The sequence below is a fragment of the Nannobrachium achirus genome (genome assembly GCF_963921795.1).
Source record: "Nannobrachium achirus genome assembly, chromosome: 10".
In the NCBI taxonomy this organism is placed as follows: Eukaryota; Metazoa; Chordata; class Actinopteri; order Myctophiformes; family Myctophidae; genus Nannobrachium; species Nannobrachium achirus.
This window is the reverse complement of record NC_137819.1, coordinates 11,425,233-11,449,138: the sequence shown is the minus strand read 5'-3', so window position 1 is coordinate 11,449,138 and position 23,906 is coordinate 11,425,233. Positions and strand designations below refer to the sequence as shown.

The following is a 23,906-nucleotide window of genomic DNA, read 5'->3' as shown; positions in this document are numbered from 1 at the left end:
ATCTTCAAAGAAGAGACTGTTCAATCTGACAGAAAGGTCTACAGCTTTGTTCATCTGAGCATCCAGGAGTTTATGGCTGCAGTCTACCTGTTCCACTGTTTCACACAGAGGAACATGAAGGTACTGAAGACATTCCTAGGAGAAGGAGACGAAGAAAAAGAAAAAGGGGGAGGAAGGGGAGGAGGAGGAAAAAGGGGAGAAGGAGAGGACATGACTCTGGAAGACTTCCTGTACAGAGTCATGGAAAAATCCCAGGAGAGTAAAAATGGCCACCTGGACCTCTTTGTCCGCTTCCTTCATGGCCTCTTACTGGAGTCCAACCAGAGTCTGTTAGGAGGCCTACTGAGTCAAAAAAAGTGCAGTCCAAAGAGCATCCAGAGAGTCATTAACAACCTGAAGAAGATGACCACTGAAGATCACTCTCCTGAGAGAATGATCAACATCTTCCACTGTTTGATGGAGATGAACGACCACTCAGTACTTCAGGAGATCCAAAAGTACCTGAAGTCAGGGGACAGTCTGACTCCATCCCAGTGTTCAGCTCTGGCTGCCATGCTGCTGATGTCAGAGGAGGTTCTGGATGAGTTGGACCTGGACAAATACAAAGCATCAGTGGAGGGGCGACGGAGACTGATCCCAGCTGTGAGGAACTGCAGAAAGGCTCGGTTAGTAGTCATGTGAATAGAAATACCCTAGAGTCAATCTGACATTACAGTACACTATAATTAGAAACTAAGGTTGACACAAAAGTTAGAAACTAAGGTTGACACAAAGGCTCCAATAATACTGTCTGTGTAATAGGGACTGGTGGTATTTTGTGCAAAGTCCACAATAAAGCAGGGTAAAAACCAGAAAGATTCAATTCAAGGAAATTGCAAGTGTGGTTGCCGTGACACAAGTGACGAGGAATCAACTGGGAAACAAATTCCATCTTACTATTTATATTAGATACTGTGATGTCATTTATATTAGATATTGTGATGTAATTTATATTAGATACTGTGATGTCATTTATATTAAATACTCTGATGTATGTGATGTCATTTATATTAGATACTGTGATGTCATTTATATTAGATACTGTGATGTCATTTATATTAGATACTGTGATGTCATTTATATTAGATACTGTGATGTAATTTCTATTAGATATTGTGATGTCAAGTGAAGCACGACCAAAAGCTTCACTTTTTTGTTGTACAGCCTCCCAACCCAGATAACATCACTAAAAAGTTTACAAAACACAGGTTCACTTTGATGGGTAAAAAAAAAACTCTCTGACCGAATATACAATAGTGTGTTGCTTATAGCAACCACACTAACTAAACTAAGAGTCTACAATCCCTGCTGGTTGAACCCACCAGACCCGTGGTTTGAACCCACTGACACTGGTTGAACCCACCAGAGTAGTGGAATAAAAATCACACCCAATGTGAAGTGAGCGGTGGTCGTGCTTGCATAACGTCTTCAGACTAGGATTTAAGTCTAGGATGTACAGGCTATGCTACACACACATGTTTTGCTATGGCAAAACACTGAGGAAAAAGGCTACAGACATACAACATATGACATCACTAGACAAACATGATGCTACGTACACAACACATTTTGCTACTGTAAAACGCTGAGGAAAAAGGTTACAGACACACACACAGCCACTCTATGGAGCGGTTTACCACCACTCAAACATCACACCCAGTGTGAAGTGAGCAGTGCCTTTCATGAGTTACAATGACAGTCCGGATGGACACACACACAAAGCCAAATGTATCTATAGACAACTTATAAACAATGTATGTATGTCGGTGCTCCGCCTCGAAGCCAGATCAAAGCCTGCAGCTGTGGCCCAGCTTGAGGAGACAGGGATGAGAAATAGAGAGACTGAACGCTGGTCTCTAGCAGCTTGTTTGTAAAGCTTTTACACAGTTTAGGCAGTAAATATGCAATGTAGTTCAGTCTTCATTTCACACGTTCAACTGCTGGCTGAAATCTCTGATATCAAAATTGCTATCTTCCTGTGTGGTATTGTCTATTTAATTCCACACTCTATACTGTTTATATCTGGATAACTACATAGGAGATATTTTATTTAACTCCTATGACAGTGAACTGTGTGTAATTTGTTTTGATAATCTCTTATTTAATCTGCATTTACAGACTTGCTGGCTGTAAACTCAGAAAGACAGATGTTGAAGTCGTGACTTCAGCTCTCAGCTCTAATCCTTCCCATTTGAGAGAATTGGACCTCAGTGGAAACAACCTGCAGGACCCAGGACTACTGGAGCTGCTCTGTGAAGGACTGAAGAGTCCGTATTGTATCCTGGAAATTCTCAGGTCAGATTCATTTACCATAATTAATTTTCATTAGTTCTATTTTCTTGTGATTTTAACATGAATATGGTGGTGTCTTTATTTGAGCAGTGCCAACAATGTTGATCACATGCAAACCCATAGGGTGGGAATCAGTTATAATCTATTTCCATTGCATTTGGAACATAGTAGCCCACCTGAAATTAACCTAGAGAATAAGTCAGTTCCGACTGTGGTGGCATCCATCCATCCATCCATCCTGCTTGTCCTAGCATATAAATGTATCCAGGAATAATAACCTTTTTTTGGATAAAATACAAACGTTGTAATATTACAACCGTAGAGGGTTAAACATCAATAAGGGATTCATTTTAAACCTGCTGTAGAGGTGGTTTAAATGCAAACATGCCATTGACATGAATGGGGTCCCCCTCCTGTGAGGGAAGCCTCACAATTAAGCCCTGCAGGCTTGCAACTGTAAGCTGCAGACAGCGTTTCACAGCTGAAAACAAACATCTCATTATATTGTTGTCTTCAATACATCCTTGTAGTACTGTACATCGGCTATTTTAAATTAGCGAACATTTAAATATTTGCTGGGACATAATACAGACATTTGTCATGGAAGCTTGTGGACTTCCCAAGCAACATGGAGACGTTTTAATTTTCGAAATCGCTTCATAATTGACTCAAATGTGAATGTGATCAAAACTTGAGTCTTTTCTTGCTTCCATAGATAGCCGCGCATCGCCGCGCCGCACCGCACTGCACCGCACTATAGCGCCAGCGTCGTATGACGGAGCGTTATATATTTTTTTGTTTTTGTTTTGTTTTGGCTGCAGGCGCTCTTCTTAACATAGCCTGCCCACATTCTCCTAGAAGTGAATAAAAGAGTAACGCTAATGATATTAGGCTCAAGAGAATAGCATATAGTTTGTTTACATTTGAAATCCAAGATGGAGGACATTTAATCCATGAATTAATCACAGTTTATGGTTTTAATCACAGGTTAAGGGTTTAATCACAGATTTATTAAGCAATGCTTAGATTTAAGTGGTGCAACGCACCTCGATTTAAAATAAAACCTAGATCAACAAACCCTTGATTAACCCTAAACTAAGATTTATTTAATCCCTCTTGGTGCAAGCCGCCCTAAGAGTCTAAAATCCCTGCTGGTTGAACCCACCAGACCCGTGGTTTGAACCCACTGACACTGGTTGAACCCACCAGAGTAGTGGAATAAAAATCACACCCAATGTGAAGTGAGCGGTGGTCGTGCTTGCATAACGTCTTCAGACTAGTCTAGGATGTACAGGCTATGCCACACACATGTTTTGCTATGGCAAAACACTGAGGAAAAAGGCTACAGACATACGACATATGACATCACTAGACAAACATGATGCTATGTACACAACACATTTTGCTACTGTAAAACGCTGAGGAAAAAGGTTACAGACACACACACAGCCACTCTATGGAGCGGTTTACCACCACTCAAACATCACACCCAGTGTGAAGTGAGCAGTGCCTTTCATGAGTTACAATGTCTGTCTTGATGGACACACACACAAAGCCAAATGTATCTATGGACAACTTATAAACAATGTATGTGTGTGTCGGTGCTCCGCCTCAAAGCCAGATCAAAGCCTGCAGCTGTGGCCCAGCTTGAGGAGACAGGGATGAGAAATAGAGAGACTGAATGCTGGTCTCTAGCAGCTTGTTTGTAAAGCTTTTACACAGTTTAGGCAGTAAATATGCAATGTAGTTCAGTCTTCATTGCACACGTTCAACTGCTGGCTGAAATCTCTGATATCAAAATTGCTATCTTCCTGTGTGGTATTGTCTATTTAATTCCACACTCTATACTGTTTATATCTGGATAACTACATAGGAGTAATATCTCCTATGACAGTGAACTGTGTGTAATTTGTTTTGATGATCTCTTATTTAATCTGCATTTACAGACTTGCTGGCTGTAACCTCAGAAAGACAGATGTTGAAGTCGTGACTTCAGCTCTCAGCTCTAATCCTTCCCATTTGAGAGAATTGGACCTCAGTGGAAACAACCTGCAGGACCCAGGACTAGTGGAGCTGCTCTGTGAAGGACTGAAGAGTCCGTATTGTATCCTGGAAATTCTCAGGTCAGATTCATTTACCATAATTATTTTTTCATTAGTTCTATTGTCTTGTGATTTTAACATGAATATGGTGGTGTCTTTATTTGAGCAGTGCCAACGATGTTGATCACATGCAAACCCATAGGGTGGGAATCAGTTATAATCTATTTCCATTGCATTTGGAACATAGTAGCCCACCTGAAATTAACCTAGAGAATAAGTCAGTTCCGACTGTGGTGGCATCCATCCATCCATCCATCCATCCATCCATCCATCCTGCTTGTCCTAGCATATAAATGTATCCAGGAATAATAACATATATTGTATTAAATATCCCACCTCAAAGCCATGCATGATTTACTGCTATAGTTTTTAACTATTTTATAATTAGTTTTCTCTAATGTTTATCCCCCTGTGTGTGTGTGTGTGTGTGTGTGTGTGTGTGTGTGTGTGTGTGTGTGTGTGTGTGTGTGTGTGTGTGTGTGTGTGTGTGTGTGTGTGTGTGTGTGTGTGTGTGTAAATAAATGGTATGCATTCTTATTCATTCAGACTGAAGAACTGCTGGTTGTCAGAGAGATGCTGTGAACTTCTGGCCTCAGCTCTTAGATCTAATCTCCATCTCAAAGAACTGGACGTGCGTTTCAACGTCCTGAAAGAATCAGACCTGAAGACTCTAATCTCTGCTGGACAGCAGACTGTTGAGTGAGTAGACCTGGATGTGTCCATGTTGGATAGAGCACTGTTTCTATCATACTGTGTAAATAGTGCAATGTGTTTGCAGTGGGATCAGTGGGGTGAGAGGCCCATACCCAGTGTGTTTATGTGCCTATCACCCACTGGTACCAGTGGGTGATAGGCCCATACCCACTGTGTTTATGGGCCTATCATCCATACCCATCACCCCACTGGGATGATAGACCATGGATACCATGAATATGTTAGTCTTCATCACAACTAAGTCTCGGTCAATATTTGTGATTAAAAATGTCCTGTAATCTCCTTAGATTAGGTATTTATAGGCGAAACCCTGTAGTGTCAGTTAGTGGAGACATTGTGTTGACAGTTAGACATTGATTCATTGTTGTTCTACTTCCTACAGAGTGAAACATGGAGGAGAAGATTGGATTAAACCTGAACTCCTTAAAAGATGTGAGTATGTCTGTCTGTCTGTCTGTCTGTCTGTCTGTCTGTCTGTATCTACTGTATGTCACACATTGACATATTGTACACTGTTTTATAATCTGTTGGCTCCTCCCATGTTTTACTCCCTGAATTCTAAACTGAAAACATTTTCCTGGGAATTCAGAAGTATGATAATTATACATAACGTGTTGCCACTAGATGGTAACAATGCAGCCGTGGAGAGCACGGAGATGCATTACAGAAATTACATATTCAATAGCGTGCTGGAAACAATGTGTATGTAAATGACTGTGAGTGAATCTGATAGCCATGCATCAGCTGCACTTAGAGCTTAAAAGTTCAGCCCGAGCCCGACGGGACCCGACGGGTCGGCATGGCGCGGGCTGGGCCGGGCTCAATTTGTCACGTATATGTCGGGCTTTGGGTCGGGTCGGTCTTTTATAATCCGGTAGGCAAGCGCAGCACGGTAACGTGATGTCTCTGTGACTGTCACTGTGTACGCTGCGCTGCACCGCTGCGGCGCAACTTGACACAGTTGAGCGTGTGTGACTGTATGTGCGCTGCTGTGCAACTTTCAGACAGTTATTGAGTGTGTGAGTGTGCTCCCGTGTGTGTGTGTGTGTGGCGGTGGCTGCTGTGGCCAGTGGGTGCTTCTCGCTGTGGCAGAGCAGAGCGGAGATCATTGAAACCATTCACAGACACTTTTGGATATCCTAATAATATTATAGACGTAGTGTGAACGTTGTAGCTATAACAGCCTGTACGCCTGCTTCCTGAATCCTGATTTAGCGACGGCCGTCAGCTGTATTTTCCAGCGAGGCTCCGATGTGTGTTTTATTTTTTTTATTTTTTTTATTCCATAATTAGGACGGTGCTTGCTACAATGTCTTTTATATATATAAAGACAGTTGGAAAATGGTAGAATGACACTGTTCTTAACGAATCACCAATATTGTATGAGGAAAAAAAGGCTGCTGCCATCATATAAGCTTGTTTAGAATGTCGATCTTCGGGCTGGGCCGGTCTCCAATTGTCAATTATGTATCGGGCTTGGGCTCGGTCCGGGCTGAAATTCTCTAGGGCTGGGTTTGGCCGGGCTCACTTTTTTAAGCCCGATTTAAGCTCTAGCTGCACTTACACATAACAAAGGTTTGCATCGTGAAGAGTGAACTTGTAGATCTGCTATAAAAACTAGACAAAAAACTCTGATCTAAACGTAACGCCTTGCGTCGTTATGGGTTATGAGGTTGTAGATGGTTATATTTCAAAATGTGGCAATATTTAAGATAAAGCTGATCTACAAGCTCACGTGTCACATTTCGACATGTTGCGCTTGTAGATCAGCTCTATTAAAACATCATAAGAGTCATTCTACAAGCTCACAATATGTTGCATCATGACGTGTAGTGAGCTTTTAGATAGACTGTTATTTAAATGGTTTTTAAATAACCAATCTACAAGCTCACAACGCCTCCCATTATGACGCGCTCTAACTTGTAGATATATATATTTAAAAATCAGCTGATCTACAACCTCACAACATTTTGCAATGTGACATGTTGTGAGCTTGTAGATCGGCTATATTTCATACACAAAAAAATAGCAGATTGACAAGATCAAAATGTGCCATGATGAACTGTGATCTTTTAATGGTGTATATTTAGAACAAATCACTGATCTTTAAGCTCAAAACGCCTCAACACATTATTATGAGCTTGTAGATCAGCCATATTTCAAAGATAAACAATCTACAAGCTCACGTGTCCTAATGTGTCATGCTGTGAGCTTGTAGATCAGTTAGTTTTGTATTGCAAACATAAAAAGAGACGATCTACAAACTCATAATACACATCATGACGTGGTGAACTTTTATATGGACTATTATTTAAACAAAATGGCTGATCTACAAGCTCACAATGTGTCACATTGTTACAGGTTGTGAGCCAATCTGCAAGCTCACATCAAGTTGATTAAGTTGTGTTCTTTTACATCTGCTATAGTACAGGCAAAAATAGCAGATCTACAAGCTTGCAACTCATTGTGATGTGTTGTTGGCACCGTGGCAATTTAATGACTTTTAAGACTTTTTAAAAACTAAATTGGCCAAATTAGCAAATATTATGTAAGAAAGCGGCAAATGTGAAAATATCTGATCTACAAGCTCTCAACGCTTCACAATATTCTATTCTCTGTCAAACCACTGTAAATGTAATGCCTACAAAAGTACTTGCAGGGTGGGGGTCCCCAGTTCAAATATGATTATTTTAGGGGGTCCCCAGTGTGTATTTTCCACATTGATGTCACTTCTCAACCTGGAGGCTTTAAGACATCTTACTGTGTTGTCAATGTCATCAGACACAGACCTGGTTGTGAGCTTGTAGATCTTACTGTGTTGTCATCAGACACAGACCTGGTTGTGAGCTTGTAGATCTTACTGTGTTGTCGTCAGACACAGACCTGGTTGTGAGCTTGTAGATCAGTTATTTTCACTATTTTAAATGTTTAGAGTTTCAACCCGACAGTGACGGTGCATTTTAATTATTTTTAGTGAAAACAAACAAACAAACAAACAAACAAACAAACAAACAAACAAACAGTTGCTTGTTGATGATACTATTTCAAAAATAATTGATCGTCAAGCACGCGCGCACGCTTGTGTGTGCGTTCTCCAGCCAAAACACACAACTCCACGTTAAAACAAAACCATCGTAACTGCAGGGAAGAAAGTAGTGTTGATTTTGACAGCAGATTTTATTTAGGTTTAGTCATAGCGGTTTGAATAAAACTCCATTCAGTTTTAGTCATATGAAATGTTTTAGTTTTGGTCTAGTTTTAGTCGACTAAATATCATATGATTTATTTGACCAAATCTTCAGTTGATTTAGTCGACTAAAATGTATTTTGATGGACCTTGGTATCATAATGGCTGATTTTACGCTTGGCTGCATGCTGAATATAGCAGATCTACAAACTCACAACGTACCACAGCGTGACGTGTTGTGAGCTTGTAGATCTGCCATTTTCAGCAACATGTATTTTATTTCTACTGCATCTCTTCTCCACTAGTCCCTCCCTAACATTTTAGTCTAGTTTTTGACTAAATTGTCAATATATTTAGTTTTAGTTTTAGAGTTTAGATTTTATTTAGTTTTCGTCTATCTATCTATCCATTTCAATATGTTTTAGAAGTCTAAATAACAATAGACAACTTTAAGCGTATATTTGCAACGACTCGCTCTGAAATCTAACTACATCCATCTCTCAGTCCCTCCTAATTTCAACATCAGAAACCTCTGCCTATGACCCAATGCAGTGGTCCTCCTCTGTAACCTGAGATTAACTGTAGCTCGCTGCTGGATCTGACTGTTGGTTGTATTATCAGAGTAGTTATTTTGAATCTAGGATAATTAGATCCAAGGAGGTGTTTTTGAATATTAACTAAACCTTCGAATCAATATCCCAACAAGTTAGGCCACACTTAGATTATAGGTTCAACACTCCCTATTTAAGCAGATCTCTATGGTTATACATTTCATAATGATGCTTATAAAAATCAGATTTTGAATGATATATTTTGCAGGTAAATTTATTAAAGAAATAAAAGCTTTTACAGAAATAGAAAAAGGCAAAAGCATTCAAAGTACATTTCAATGTTCCCAATTTAGTCTAAATCATCGTTTCCATTTTTACACTATAAATAATGATAATAATCATCATAGTAAGAAAGCAGAATAAATTCTTATTACCCTTTCAAAGGTTAGAGATGCACCAACCGGTTGATCATTTCCATTCCATACTTTCTTTTACAGAATTAAAATTGTTAATCCTGGGGGCTCTCTCTCTGTCAGATTGGTGCAAGAGGTCTTTTGGCGTGCGACCTCTCGCTGGGGTAGAGAGCCCAATGTTCCTTCTGAAGGGGACAGTATACTGTATATACACCTCTGCCAGACTTTGTCTGAATTCACTTCCCCATAAGTGTGCTCCAAGTCGCTTCTGCATATTTTGCATCCAGCATTTAAGCAGTACAAAGATGCTTATCTTCGGCTTGATCTAAAATTAAGGGAAAACAGGGTTGAAACGCTGATCTAAAAGCCCAGTCTTTTAGACAAGTTTTAGTCAACAAAATCAACACTAAAAGAAAGGTTACTAATACGCGTGTGAGAGTGTGTGAGAGAGTGCGTGCGTGCATGTGTGAAAAATAGCACATTAACAAGCTTGCGGTGCCGTGCTGCAAGCTTGTAGATCTGCTATTTTTGAAAAATCGTGAATATTTGTGCAGGTCTTTGAATATTTTTGACCCGATTCCATTCCAAACCGTTCTTCTAAATTAGTGGTCCTCGAACCTTTTCATGTCACGGACCCCCAAAATTACATTGATTTGGTCGCGGACCCCGTCTCAAAATGTGTTGTTGCAGGGACCCCCGGAAGCAAAGTTGGCTTTGAAAAATACACCATTCAAAGGTTTGCACAAATGTTCATGCTTTTAAAAAAATAGCAGATCTACAAGCTCACAGCACGTTATTTGGTCACTGGGTGCCAGAGTAGTGGGCGGCGACCTCCACCCGTCCGGGGACCCCACAGGGGTCCTTGGGGGCTTACCAGGGGGTCCCCACTAAACTAGTTCACGCAACATTTTATGTATTAATGCATATTGCTCTCTGTTGGCTATTCAAAAATACAGATCTACAAGCTCAGAGGGCGTCATTTGGTCATTTGGTGCCAGAGTAGTTGGCGGGGATCCCCCCCTGGTCCGCGGACCCCCAGGGGTCACAGATTGTGCACCAGGGGGTCCCCAGTAAACTGGTCACTGGGTGCCAGACTAGAGGGCGGTGACCTCCACCCGTCCGGGGACCCCACAGGGGTCCTTGGGGGCTTACCAGGGGGTCCCCAGTAAACTAGTTCACACCACATTGTATGCACTTTAACCATATCGCTCTCTATTGACTATTCAAAAATACAGATCTACAAGCCCATAGGGCATCATTAATTGGTCATTAATGATTGGTCATCATCATTTGGTCATTTGGTGCCAGAGTAGTTGGCGGGGATCCCCCCCTGGTCCGCGGACCCCCAGGGGTCACGGATTGTGCACCAGAGGGTCCACAGTAAACTACTTTGTGCCACATTTTATACTTTGAGCATTTTGTTCTCTATTGGCTATTCTGAAAATAGCAGATCTACAAGTTCATAGCACGTCATTTGGTCACTGGGTGCCTGAATAGTGGGTGGAAACTTCCACCCGTCCGGGGACCCCATAGGGGTCCTTGGGGGCTTACCAGGGGGTCCCCAGTAAACTAGTTCACGCCACATTTTATGTACTTTATCCATATTAGCCGGGGAGCCACAGGCCCAAAAGCTCAAAGAATAGGATGTTACCTGTGATGTCATGACATACTTTTAATTTTTGTTTTTTCTATTAATTTGGTCATCAAGGTCCACAGAATGAGAGGCCTGCTCTGCCGGAAATCCTGCGAAAAAAAGTTATGGCCATTTGTATATTCGCTCCATCAACTTCAATATAAAGGAAAGAAACACACCAAAAACAATATGCTTTAAGTAGCATGTGAGGGGTCAAACTAGAGATTCTTGATGATTCTGAATCCATTGCAAGCATTTGTTTTGCATGAAAAACATTCCTTGGGCTAGAAAACGGACCAAAATAACGGTGAAAAGTGATGACTCATCACTTTTCACAGGTTTGAGAGGCTGAAATCTAGCCCAAGGAATGTTTTTCATGCAAAACAAATGCTTGCAATGGATTCAGAATCATGAAGAACCCTTAGTTTGACCCCTCACATGCTACTTTTTTTGGTGTGTTTTTTTTCCAGTATAGTGAAGTCAATGGGAAACTTTTTTTCGCAGGATTTCCGGCAGAGCAGGCCTCTCATTCTGTGTACCTTATTGACCAAATTAATAGGACAAACAACGATTTGGAGTATGTCATGACATCACAGGTCCTCTCTCATTTTGGCCCAGTGGCTCCCCGGCTATATTGCTCTGTATTGGCTATTCAAAAATACAGATCTACAAGCTCATAGGGTAATATTTGGTCATTTGGTGCCAGAGTAGTTGGCGGGGATACCCCCCTGGTCCGCGTGCACCAGGGGGTCCCCAGTAAACTAGTTTGTGCCACATTTTATACTTTAAGCATTTTCTCTGTTGGCTATTCAAAAATACAGATCTACAAGCCCATAGGGCATCATTAATTGGTCATTAATGATTGCAGTGACGGCTCCAGAAAATTATGACTGGGGGGGCTATGGGGGAGCCGACTTTTTTAGAGCAGGGGCGAATGAATTTTGGCAACAAATAATAATGAATAACACTAATACAACAAACGAGATTCAATGATCCTAATTTAAGGGGCCACATAAAGAAAATACACGTTACAAATTGTTTATTGTTAATAATAGGGTTGTCAGTCGAAAAAAATGTGATCCCATTAATCGCATGATTGTCCATAGTTAATCGCACGATTAATCGCAATTAATCGCATATTTTGTATTTGTTCTAAATCTACCTTAAACAGATATTAATACTCATATCAACATGGGAGTAGACAAATAGCATACTTGCTTTATGCAAATACAGCATATTTATTATTATTTGGAATAATAACAAATACTGTCCATAATACGCCTAACAAACATACAACAACTTGAGAAAATATCTGCTTCCATTAGGACAGATTAATAGTGAAAGGACCACCGCTCATCGAGGTGCTGCATGCCTGAAGGTCTATGACCAAAAGCTTGCACTTTAATAACTGAAAATAAAGAACATGATTTTGCTCACTTTTGAGTGTGCGGAGGCTCCCTTGAATCTTTCATTAGGACAGATTTAAAATAAACTTGGCATTCAATCACTAAACCTCAGCATCCCTATTCTAAGGGGATATTCACCAAAAGTAGCAGATTTAAAAGCTCATTACAAGATGCTACAAGAGCTTGTAGATCGGCTATTTTTGGTGAAGAGAATTGGTTTATAAATATAACTCAAGTACAGTGCAACTCAGGGGTGTTTTACAAAGCAAGCATGAGGCATTAGAGGGTCTGAATTGGTTTAACTGAAGTAATATTGATACATTCTAAATATTATCAAAGTATTCTGAGGCACCCTGGACTGGTGTTATTGGGCACCCTAGTTCACTGTGAGAAACCCAGCTGTTATGATGTAGAGTGTACTAGAGACACTGATGGCTCGTTGAAGATGTGTGGCACACAAGCCATAGTCACAAGCCGATTTCAGCCGGATTTGGGCCATAACAGGGCCCAAACCTGTTTGCCACTGAGGCAGCCAACTGGTGACACTCTTAACTGCTAACCACTGTATGTGGGTTCTCTGGCTGTTGTTGCAAGCATTTGGTGGTCACTGTTAGCATGTTGGTGCGGGGGTCTGGGGAGGCAGAGCACTGTATAATAAAGGACGTCGTAGGCTACTATGTGCTCGTGTACAATTTGGAGCGTTCCTATTCTTGGGAGCGTGTGTGTGTCTGGGGCTCGCACTGTCTGCAGATGTGCCGTTTCAACACTTCGGTATTTGATGCGCGTGACGCCGTGAGCGGTGATATTGTGGTTGTCTGCTGCAAAAATCTCCGCCGTTTTGTCTGTCTCATACATAGAGTTATGGGGTCTCATACTATGACTAGCCCTGCTGCTAGCCGCATCACACACTGACTGACTGTTTATAGTTATCTTGACAGCCACCAGGAAGTAGACTAAATAGTGTTACATTTTCAGGAACCAATCCAAGACTACCCCTAGCAGCACGCAAGATCATGTGACATGCAGACTCATAGCAAAGAATTATCTTTATAGAAAATACATTTTATTGTATGATTTTACATAGAAGCAAGTCCATTTTCTTTCACATATTTATTATCTTTTATTTATTTATTCTGTAAATATTTTTCATTACAATTGGGTCTGTGGGGAGGGGGGGCTGAGCAGGGGCTAAGCCTCCACTAGAGGGGGCTAGAGCCCTCCCCCGCCCCCCCCCTCCCGCCGTCCCTGAATGATTGGTCATCATCATTTGGTCATTTGGTGCCAGATTAGTTGGCGGGATCCCCCCCTGGTCCGCGGACCCCCAGGGGTCACGGATTGTGCACCAGGGGGTCCCCAGTAAACTACTTTGTGCCACATTTTATACTTTGAGCATTTTGTTCTCTATTGGCTATTCTAAAAATAGCAGATCTACAAGCTCATAGGTTGTCATTTGGTCGTTTGGTGCCAGACTAGTGGGCGGCGACTTCCACCTGTCCGGGGACCCCACAGGGGTCCTTGGGGGCTTACCAGGGGGTCCCCAGTAAACTAGTTCACGCCACATTTTATGCACTTTATCCATATTGCTCTGTATTGGCTATTTAAAAATAGCAGATCTACAAGCACATCATTTGGACACTGGGTGTCACACTAGTGTGAGGACCCCCATCCGTCCGCTTCACCCACAGGGGTCAAAATAGCAGACGTACAACCTCAGGGCATGCTGCGAGTTTGTAGATCTGCTCTTTTTGGAAAATCCTGAAAAGGTGTGAATATTTTCACCCCATTCTATAAATATCTTCCATAAAAAATAAGAAATAGCAGACCTACAAGCTCGCAGTGCGGCACTCGGTGCCGCGCTGTGAGCTTGTAGATCTGCTATTTTTCAATAGTTAAAGCATAAAATAATTAATAAATTGGTTCCATGTCTTATTTCAAGTGTGTGTGTGTGTGTGTGTGTGTGTGTGTGTGTGTGTGTGTGTGTGTGTGTGTGTGTGTGTGTGTGTGTGTGTGTGTGTGTGTGTGTGTGTGTGTGTTGTTTTATGTGTCAGTCAGTGAATGATGTATTTAATGTTTACTGTGTTGTTTTCTCATCAGATTTCCATCGTCTCACTCTGGACACAAACACAGCACACAGACTCCTCTCAGTGTCTGACAACAACAGGAAGGTGACACGTGGTGAGGGACAGGATCAATATCCTGAACATCCTGACAGGTTTGATGTATGGTCTCAGGCTCTGTGTACAGAGGGTCTGACTGGACGCTGTTACTGGGAGGTAGAGTGCAGTGGATATGTTAGGATAGCAGTGACTTATAGAGGAATCAGCAGGAAAGGAAATGGTGATGACTGTAGGCTTGGAGACAATAACATGTCCTGGAGTCTGGACTGTGATGGTCACAGTGGTAACAGTTACAGGGTCAGACACAATAATAAGAAGACTGACCTCCCTGTCAGGGCCTCTAGGGGGGGCTTCTACAGAGTAGCAGTGTTTGTGGACTGTCCTGCTGGGACTCTGTCCTTCTACACAGTGTCATCTGACTCACTCACACACCTGTACTCCTTCCACACCAAATTTACTGAACCTCTCTATGCTGGGTTCTGGTTATGTCCCTCCTCCTCCTCAGTGTGTCTGTGTGAGCAGAGATAGAGTCTCTATGTGAGGGTGACATCAGTTCGCCATGGTTACTCAACATGTTTGAGTGAGTGCAGGTTGTCATGGTTACCACGTCATGATCTCCATATTTGGGCATGAGTGACTCGTGGTGACATCACGGTGACATCATCATGATGATGTAATCAGCAGCACAGTGACATCACACATTACAGCTCCTGTAGTTTCAGTGTTTCTCTGACGTTGTCATGACAACACCCCCATGTGTTTGACCTTTGACCCCGGACCCCCATGAGAAAAGATTTGTGTAGTTAAAAATCAAACCTCGGTTCGAAGTGAAGCGGTGGACAGATAAAACCTCTATTCTGAATGTATTTGTGGCTTACTACATATTTTAAACCCTGAAGGCCAAATTATCATGTGAAGCTTGACCAATCCTCAAAGTATCCATTCATCTAACCGGGAGGGACATCGACATTTTGCTTTTTGAAAAAGCCTATTCATTCTGGACTGATATTTTGCACGTACGGGACAGGAAAAACCTGTTCATCCTGGCCTGGAGTGACCATATATGGACATAAGGTAACATACTTTGTGTTTTTGAAAAACCCTGTTCATTCTGGACAGAGATCACCATATATGGTAATTAAACAGACTTTCTGTTTTTGGAAAAGCCTGTTCATTCTGGACTGAAATGACCATATATGGGCGTGATACACACAAAGCCATTCATTGGAAGCGGTTTTCACCGCTTCAAAAATGTTACAAATTATATAAAAGAAACACAAACATTTTCCCTAAAATAGCAGATCTACAAGTTCACAGCGCGGCACTGAGTGCCGAGTCCCCGAGCTTGTAGATCTGCTATTTTTGAAAAATCGTGAACACTACTTTTTTTTTACCAGATTCTGCTAAATCAGTGGTTCTCAAACCTTTTTCATGTCAAGGACCCCCAAAATGACATGTAATTGGTCGCTGACCCCCCCCCCCCCCCCCCCCCCCCCATCTCAAAATGTGTTGTTCCAGGGACCCCCAGAAGCAAAGTTTGCTTTTAAAAATATACATTCAAAGGTTTGCACAAATGTTCATGGTTTAAAGAAAATAGCAGATCTACAAGCTCACAGCACGTCATTTGGTCTTTTCGTGCTAGAGTGGTGTTCGGTGACCTCCATGTGTCTGGGGACCCCACAATGGTCGTGGACTGTTTACCAGGGGGTCCCCAGTAAAAACAACATTTTAACCACTTTAAGATTATCGTTTTGAGGTGGGTGGGGTCTGGCTATTAAAAAATACAGATCTACAAGCTCACAGCGCGTCGTTTGGTCGTTTCGTGCTAGAGTGGTGTTCGGTGACCTCCATGCGTCTAGGGACCCCACAAGGGTCGTGGACTGCGTACCAGGGGGTCCCCAGGAAAAGTAGTTAACATAGCATCACAATCATTTGAACCACTTTATCCATTTGTATGTTGGCTATTCAAAAACACTGTATTTTTTAATAGCCAGACCCCACCCACCTCAAAACGATAATCTTAAAGTGGTTAAAATGTTGTTTTTACTGGGGACCCCCTGGTAAACAGTCCACGACCATTGTGGGGTCCCCAGACACATGGAAGTCACCGATCACCACTCCAGCACGAAAAGACCAAATGACGCGCTGTGAGCTTGTAGATCTGCTATTTTTTTTAAACCATGAACATTTGTGCAAACCTTTGAATGTATATTGTATATTTTTAAAAGCAAACTTTGCTTCTGGGGGTCCCTGGAACAACACATTTTGAGATGGGGGGGGGGGGGGTCAGCGACCAATTACATGTCATTTTGGGGGTCCTTGACATGAAAAAGGTTTGAGGACCACTGATTTAGCAGAATCTGGTAAAAAAAAAGTAGTGTTCACGATTTTTCAAAAATAGCAGATCTACAAGCTCGGGGACTCGGCACTCAGTGCCGCGCTGTGAACTTGTAGATCTGCTATTTTAGGGAAAATGTTTGTGTTTCTTTTATATAATTTGTAACATTTTTGAAGCGGTGAAAACCGCTTCCAATGAATGGCTTTGTGTGTATCACGTATGGTCATTTCAGTCCAGAATGAACAGGCTTTTCCAAAAACAGAAAGTCTGTTTAATTACCATATATGGTGATCTCAGTCCAGAATGAACAGGGTTTTCCAAAAACAGAAAGTCTGTTTAATTACCATATATGGTGATCTACAAGCTCAAAAAAGGTTAAACTTTCTTTTAAATATACAAATGTTTTTTGGGGATCCCTGATACAAATATGTTCAAATGGGGGTCCCTGGTCAAATCCATATTAATGTCAAACTCTATGGTATAAAATGAGTCATCACCACAGGGAGCTTTAGATCTTAGATTAGATCAGATAGAAGTGCACAAACCTCCACTCCACACATTTATAAATATGTATCATAAATACTGTCCATCAATGATGATGATGTAAATATCAGTGTTATACTTGTGTCTCTTATGTTGATATAAACTCATATCTTATTTGTATTTTATTTTTTATATTTGTATACAATAGACAGAGATAAAGTGTATATGTGATCATGTAATTGTCACAGTATCAATATTGTTTCTTGTATATAAACCTTTATACTGAACCACTTGAACCCCATATACTTTATTGACTGGGGTTCCCCAGGGTTCTGTAATTGGTCCCCTGCTTTTCCCCCACCTCTACATCAGATCTCTTGGGTGAAAATGACAGATCTACAAGCCATCTAATAGCTAAGATCTACATCACAAAGTGACACATTGTGAGCCGTGTTCATTTTGATAGCAAATTATTGTGTCATATTTTAATCATACTGTTTGTCTTATTATTATTTGTTTTTGTCTAGTTTTAGTTGACTAAATGTCATAGCATTTTAGTTGACTAAATGTCATAGCATTTTAGTTGACTAAATGTCATAGCATTTTAGTTGACTAAATGTCATAGCATTTTAGTTGACTAAATGTCATAGCATTTTAGTTGACTAAATGTCATAGCATTTTAGTTGACTAAATGTCATAGCATTTTAGTTGACTAAATGTCATATCATTTTAGTTGACTAAATGTCATATCATTTTAGTTGACTAAATGTCATATCATTTTAGTTGACTAAATGTCGTAGCATTTTAGTTGACTAAATGTCGTAGCATTTTAGTTGACTAAATGTCATATCATTTTAGTTGACTAAATGTCATAGCATTTTAGTTGACTAAATGTCATATCATTTTAGTTGACTAAATGTCATATCATTTTAGTTGACTAAATGTCATATCATTTTAGTTGACTAAATGTCATATCATTTTAGTTGACTAAATGTCAAAGCATTTTAGTTGACTAAATGTCATACCATTTTAGTTGACTAAATGTCATATCATTTTAGTTGACTAAATGTCATATCATTTTAGTTGACTAAATGTCAAAGCATTTTAGTTGACTAAATGTCATACCATTTTAGTTGACTAAATGTCATAGCATTTTAGTTGACTAAATGTCATAGCATTTTAGTTGACCAGATCAACGTTTATTTAGTCGACTAAAATGAAAATGAAAATTCTTGGAGGGCTGTGATGGCATCTTAATGCCTGATTTATACTTACTGTCTGTCTGTCCAAAAAGAATGTTGATCTACAAGCTCACAGCGTGTCTGTGACGTGTTGTGAACTTGTTGATCGGCTATTTTCAGAGAGAGCAACACCCGAGTGCAACCAAACATAAAATGACTTGTCTTTTAGTTCTACTGGATCTCTTCTCCACTTGTCCCTCCCTGACATTTTAGTCTAGTTTTTATTTGTTGATGAAATGTTCAATATATTTTGATAGAATGTTGTCAATCACTCTGGATTCAAACATCTGCTGAATGTGTTGTTAATGAACTCAAATCAATCATTGTTTATTCATTGATTAATTATCAGATCATTATTTCCTCACTCATTCCATTATTGTGCTTTCATTGAATATTAATGTGATGCTGTTCTCATTGTTCACATGTTATTGTATGATCATGTGTAGAAGTAATAATTGTTTAATAAATTGATCGTTGACAGTCTGTCGTTGTTCCTGTGTATTAATATTCATAGTGTTGTCATGACAACATGGCCACAGCTCATTGGTCATGTATACTAGGTTGGATCCTCACAGCTCATTGGTCATGTATAATAACTAGGTTGGATCTCATTGGTCATGTATAATAACTAGGTTGGATCCGTTGGAACAAAGGTTATTTATTTTTCCATTTCATGAAAAGACAACACTGCTGATGACCTGCATTACACCTGCACTATCCTACTAGGGAGGAAGTGGACTCATATTGAATGAAGCAGCACACAGAGGAAAACTCAGTGGCGCCGCCCTGTAGGTGGGCCAAGAATGAGGTGAATAAACATCTGAAAGCCCAAATGAGACACAACTTTATTTTATATCCATCTACCATCTGTACTGACACCTATGTGTAGCTATTCATGTTCCTTTATGTACATGGTACCTATCTACCATCTGACACCTTAGCTATGTGTAGCCATTCATGTACCTTTAGAGCAGGGGTTTTCAAAGTGGGTGACGGGGCACCCTGGGGTGCCGCGATGGCAGTCCAGGGCTGCCGCGAGATGATTTGATAATATTTGAAATGTATTTGGATATATACATTAGTATCATTTTAAACTTGAACCACAACTTTATTTTCAGTCAGTTCTTACCATAATGGCTATTATCTTTTTTTCCTCGCACATATACTCGCTAAAATATCGTATATTAATATAAGGTGGGAGTGAAAATTAGGAATATAATATTGTAGGGGTGCCTCGGATGAAAAAAATATTTATAGGGGTGAACCGAGCCAAAAATGTTTGGGAACCCCTGCTATAGAGCATCGCAGCGGAAGTGGTTTACTGGTGCCACCTAAAATCTCCCATTCATTTTCCCCATAGACTTTTACAAAAATATTCATAACAATTATGTTAAGCCTCGAACCAAGCCATCCAGGATTGCAGTGAATCATGACCATACAACCTTTGATCCTATGTGAAAACATGTTTTAATATTACATTATTTGATATACTACATTTAACTCATCTGCTGCCATTTAACAAAACCTTCGTACTCTCATAGGCCAAACTGTATCCATAGACTTCCATGTAATTCATAGTGCACGGATCATGCACACCCATGCCTAGATAATGCACCGCGTGTGTCCACATTGCTCACAGCTTTCAAACAAAAAAATCAGAATGGAAATCCGTTCAGGCATTCATGAGATAGCAGCCATTATGTTTTCCTAAAATGTAAACAAAGATGGCTGCCATGTTTGAAAGATGGGGTTGCTATGGGGGTTAAACATGCAATTTCGCGATCGCTATCATGCCTACTAAATGTTTTGGGGTCAAAAAAAAATTATTTTATTTTTTATTTTTTTCAAAAATTCTCGGGTTCCTCGGGCGTGGCAGGGTGGTACATCGCGAAATCTCGGGTTCCTCGGGTTTGGCAGCATATGAGTTTTAATAACTACCCTTTGTTTAGCGATTTTCAAAACGTTCTTTTCATAGAAACAAAGGTCTCATGTTCATGATTCACTGCCATCCTGGATGGCTTGGTTCGAGGCTTAACATAATTGTTATATATATTTTTGTAAAAGTCTAGGGGGAAAATGAATGGGAGATTTTAAGTGGCACCAGTAAACCACTTCCGCTGCGAGGCTTATGTACATGGTACGTAACGTACCTATAGTAGGCTACTGCAGGGGTCTTCAACGTTTTCAGGCCAAGGACCCCTTATCTGGGACAGAGAGAAAGCAGGGACCCCCACTACTTATCTGGGACAGAGAGAAAGCAGGGACCCCCACTACATATTGTATAACATTGTGTTGCAGATTAAACATGTTCATAGATTTCAGAGATAGCTTAGACTTGTTTGACAGCAATGTCATCAGTGTAGGTTGTTGGTTTAATGTGTATTTTTAGACATTGAATCGACTTGAACGACTTGAACCGTCAATACTTAGTCTGCTTTTCTTTTCACTCTACACCAAACTTCTTTAAGAAGAATAGCCGATCTACAAGCTCACAACGCCTCGCAGCGCGAAGCGTTGTGAGCTTGTAGATCAGCTATTCTTGGCTAATGTTCCACACAGAATAGGGATACTAGAATTCAAGTGGTTAGTGTAGAGTAGACAAAATAAAGTTCTTATCACACAAAGATTTGGAGGACCCCCTGTAGTAACTCTGGGGACCCCCTAGGGGTCCCGGACCCCCTGTTGAAGAACCCTGGGCTACTGTATCTACAGTAGCCTGGGTCATAGCAGGTCACAGGTCACTCGATACAAAGCTTACTACCAAGTGTAAAGTGGTCAAACTGTTAACTTATTCACTGATGGATACAGAAGCACACATAGATAAGAGTTGTCTAAGTGGTGACTTATATTCAGAAATCCTTACTCTGTGCTGTTTAGAATAGATGCCTCATTAAAATGATACGCTGTGCACAATGATCGGAAAACATGTTTTTTCTGCTCACAATCATTCAAAGATATGATGTTTATTCATAAACTAAATCCAGTTCTCATTCCACGTCAGTGCATTCTATGGAACCAGACCATACATGGGCAACTGGCGGCCCGAGGGCCACATGCGGCCCCCACCTTTATTTAATGCGGCCCGCAGGTAAATACTGGAATACTGATATTATAATTGATTTCAGCTGGTACAATTCCAAACATGACCTGATTTAATTCTGTCAGTCTATATTAGTAGCCTAATGACTAGTATAGTAGTACTAAAATGTATTTTTTTTTTAATGTCCAATGTATTTGTATTTAGGTTCATAAAGTTAACATGAGTATATAACTAAATGCGTTTGAAATTAAATCAAAATGTTACATTTCAGGATTCCAATTCAAAAACAACAAAACAAATTTCAGGATTCCATTTCAAAAGAAGCAAAAATAGCCGATCTACAAGCTCAAAACGTTTTGAGTTTGTAGATCTGCTATTTTTTATTCTTTTGTATGAGATACTAGAATGACAAAGTAGGACTTGGCAATAGCAACGTGGCCCTCTGGAGTGAAGGTGGAAATATAGTGGCCCTCACCATCATCAAAGTTGACCACCCCTGAACTAGACCAATGTCATAATGGTAAGATATTTTATATCCATGTCATATCCCATCATCATCCTTACTTACCATGTAGAAGTTAACCACGCCCCCTGTACTGTATCCCACTGCTACACTGCAGTTCTCCTCTCACAGACCCACAGCCCAATTCCCCCAACATTTCACCCACAGCTCTGTCATTACTGTCACTTTAGCGTCATCGATATCTCATTGATCCATATTCATTCTTTTTGGTTGTTTGTCCCCATTGCTGCCTCAGCTGTGAACGCTGCTACGTCACAAATCCTTCTTCCTGAGACGTCACTAACTTGTCCTTTTTACACGTCTCCTTCTTCCCAGTCGCTCTGGATTAAGAGCGTCTGCCAAACTGTAAGGTATAAAATAAACTTGACATTTAAGTTATTCTTCTTATTATTATTTATTGAGTTATTCAGTATTTAAATTTTCACATACATTTTTTTGTATTTATTTCTTGTTTGGTATGGAGTTAGTATGATTTAGGAGTGGGACGATAAGTGATATTATCGTTTATCGTGATAAAAATCACTCATGATAATCGTATCGTGAAGATCTAGTTTGCATATCCGGTACCACTTAAACCCTCTATAATTGGTAAAAGGTACGAGTACTTATAATATACGTACTTGATACAGTCTTTTTTTCCCCAATCAATTGTCTTATGCGGCGCATTGTGAGCTTGTAGATCTGCTATTTTTGGCAAATGTTCTGCCCCAGGATAATGGATTTTGATTATCGCGATAATAACGTAAATCATGATTTATTTTTTCACAATAATCGTGATATGAAATGTTCATATCGTCCCATCCCTAGTATGATTACAGGCATAGCATTTCAGTCATTAATAATTGATATGCCCTGATGAAGACCTTGTGGTCAAAACATGTCGGCTTTTAACTATTTTGCAAAGCAATAAAGTTTTTACACCCGTCCTCCTCTGCTGCCTCCTTTGAGCTCCTAGTTGTGGGCTCGCCTGTAAGGCGAGCACACTTTAGATATTGTCATTATTGCCAGACCCAGAGGGTCGGCCTACAAAAGGCTTTGTCGGTCGGTCTGTCGGTCGGTCCCTCTTTTCCTCAGTGTGCACACACACACACACACACGCACGCACGCACACACACACGCACACGCACACGCACACGCACACGCACACCCACACACACACACACACACACACACACACACACACACACACTCACACACACACACACACACACATACACACACACACACACACGCACCCACACGCACGCACACACACACACACTCACACACACACACACACACACTCATACACACACACGCATCTGCCCCTCCCTTCCCTTGCTCGGCTGATTGCCTTGAGTGCCGTCACCTGTACGGGACCAGCTGAGTTGAGTTGGCTGACGAGCTGCTGAGACTATAAATTCCTGTGTGTTCATGTGTTAGTTCAGTGCTGCACCCCTTCCTTGCATTCTGATTTTCATTGCGGGTCTGGCAGAACCAGGTGACCTGGTCTAGTTTATCTACCAGAGCAGTCAGTCAACAGTTCTCCTCAAAACGTCAGTTCCTTTCTACTCCTACATACTTAGACAGAAAATGAAAATAAAAACATCAATGTGTTCAGCTTACAGTGGCGAAGTGTGCTATTATTTTTTACAGCAATCGGCCAAATGGTGGCGCTGTAGGAAGCCTTCGAAAGTGCGAACTTTGAACAGATAGAGCTCATGCTCTGTTTGAGGTACAGCCATGAAACCTGTATACACGTATGCGTCTCCTCATGCCGAACAACTTTTACGCTCTGACTTTTAACCTCTGACCTTTAGATCCCCCAGAATTTTGAATTATATGAAA

At 40.8% G+C, this 23,906-nt stretch overlaps 1 protein-coding gene across 1 annotated transcript in view; it reads left to right on the top strand.

Annotated features, from left to right (window-relative positions):
* The window catches only part of LOC308292810 (protein NLRC3-like), a gene marked incomplete at both ends in the record, with an annotated part of 90,603 nt that overhangs the window by 53,997 nt on the left and 12,700 nt on the right, over nucleotides 1-23,906 (top strand). The window contains 5 exons of the mRNA XM_080735235.1: nucleotides 2,158-2,334; nucleotides 4,278-4,454; nucleotides 4,980-5,132; nucleotides 5,530-5,579; nucleotides 14,432-14,610. Of these exons, the coding sequence (XP_080591361.1) occupies nucleotides 2,158-2,334; nucleotides 4,278-4,454; nucleotides 4,980-5,132; nucleotides 5,530-5,579; nucleotides 14,432-14,610 (736 nt within the window). The remainder of the gene's footprint in view (nucleotides 1-2,157; nucleotides 2,335-4,277; nucleotides 4,455-4,979; nucleotides 5,133-5,529; nucleotides 5,580-14,431; nucleotides 14,611-23,906) is intronic.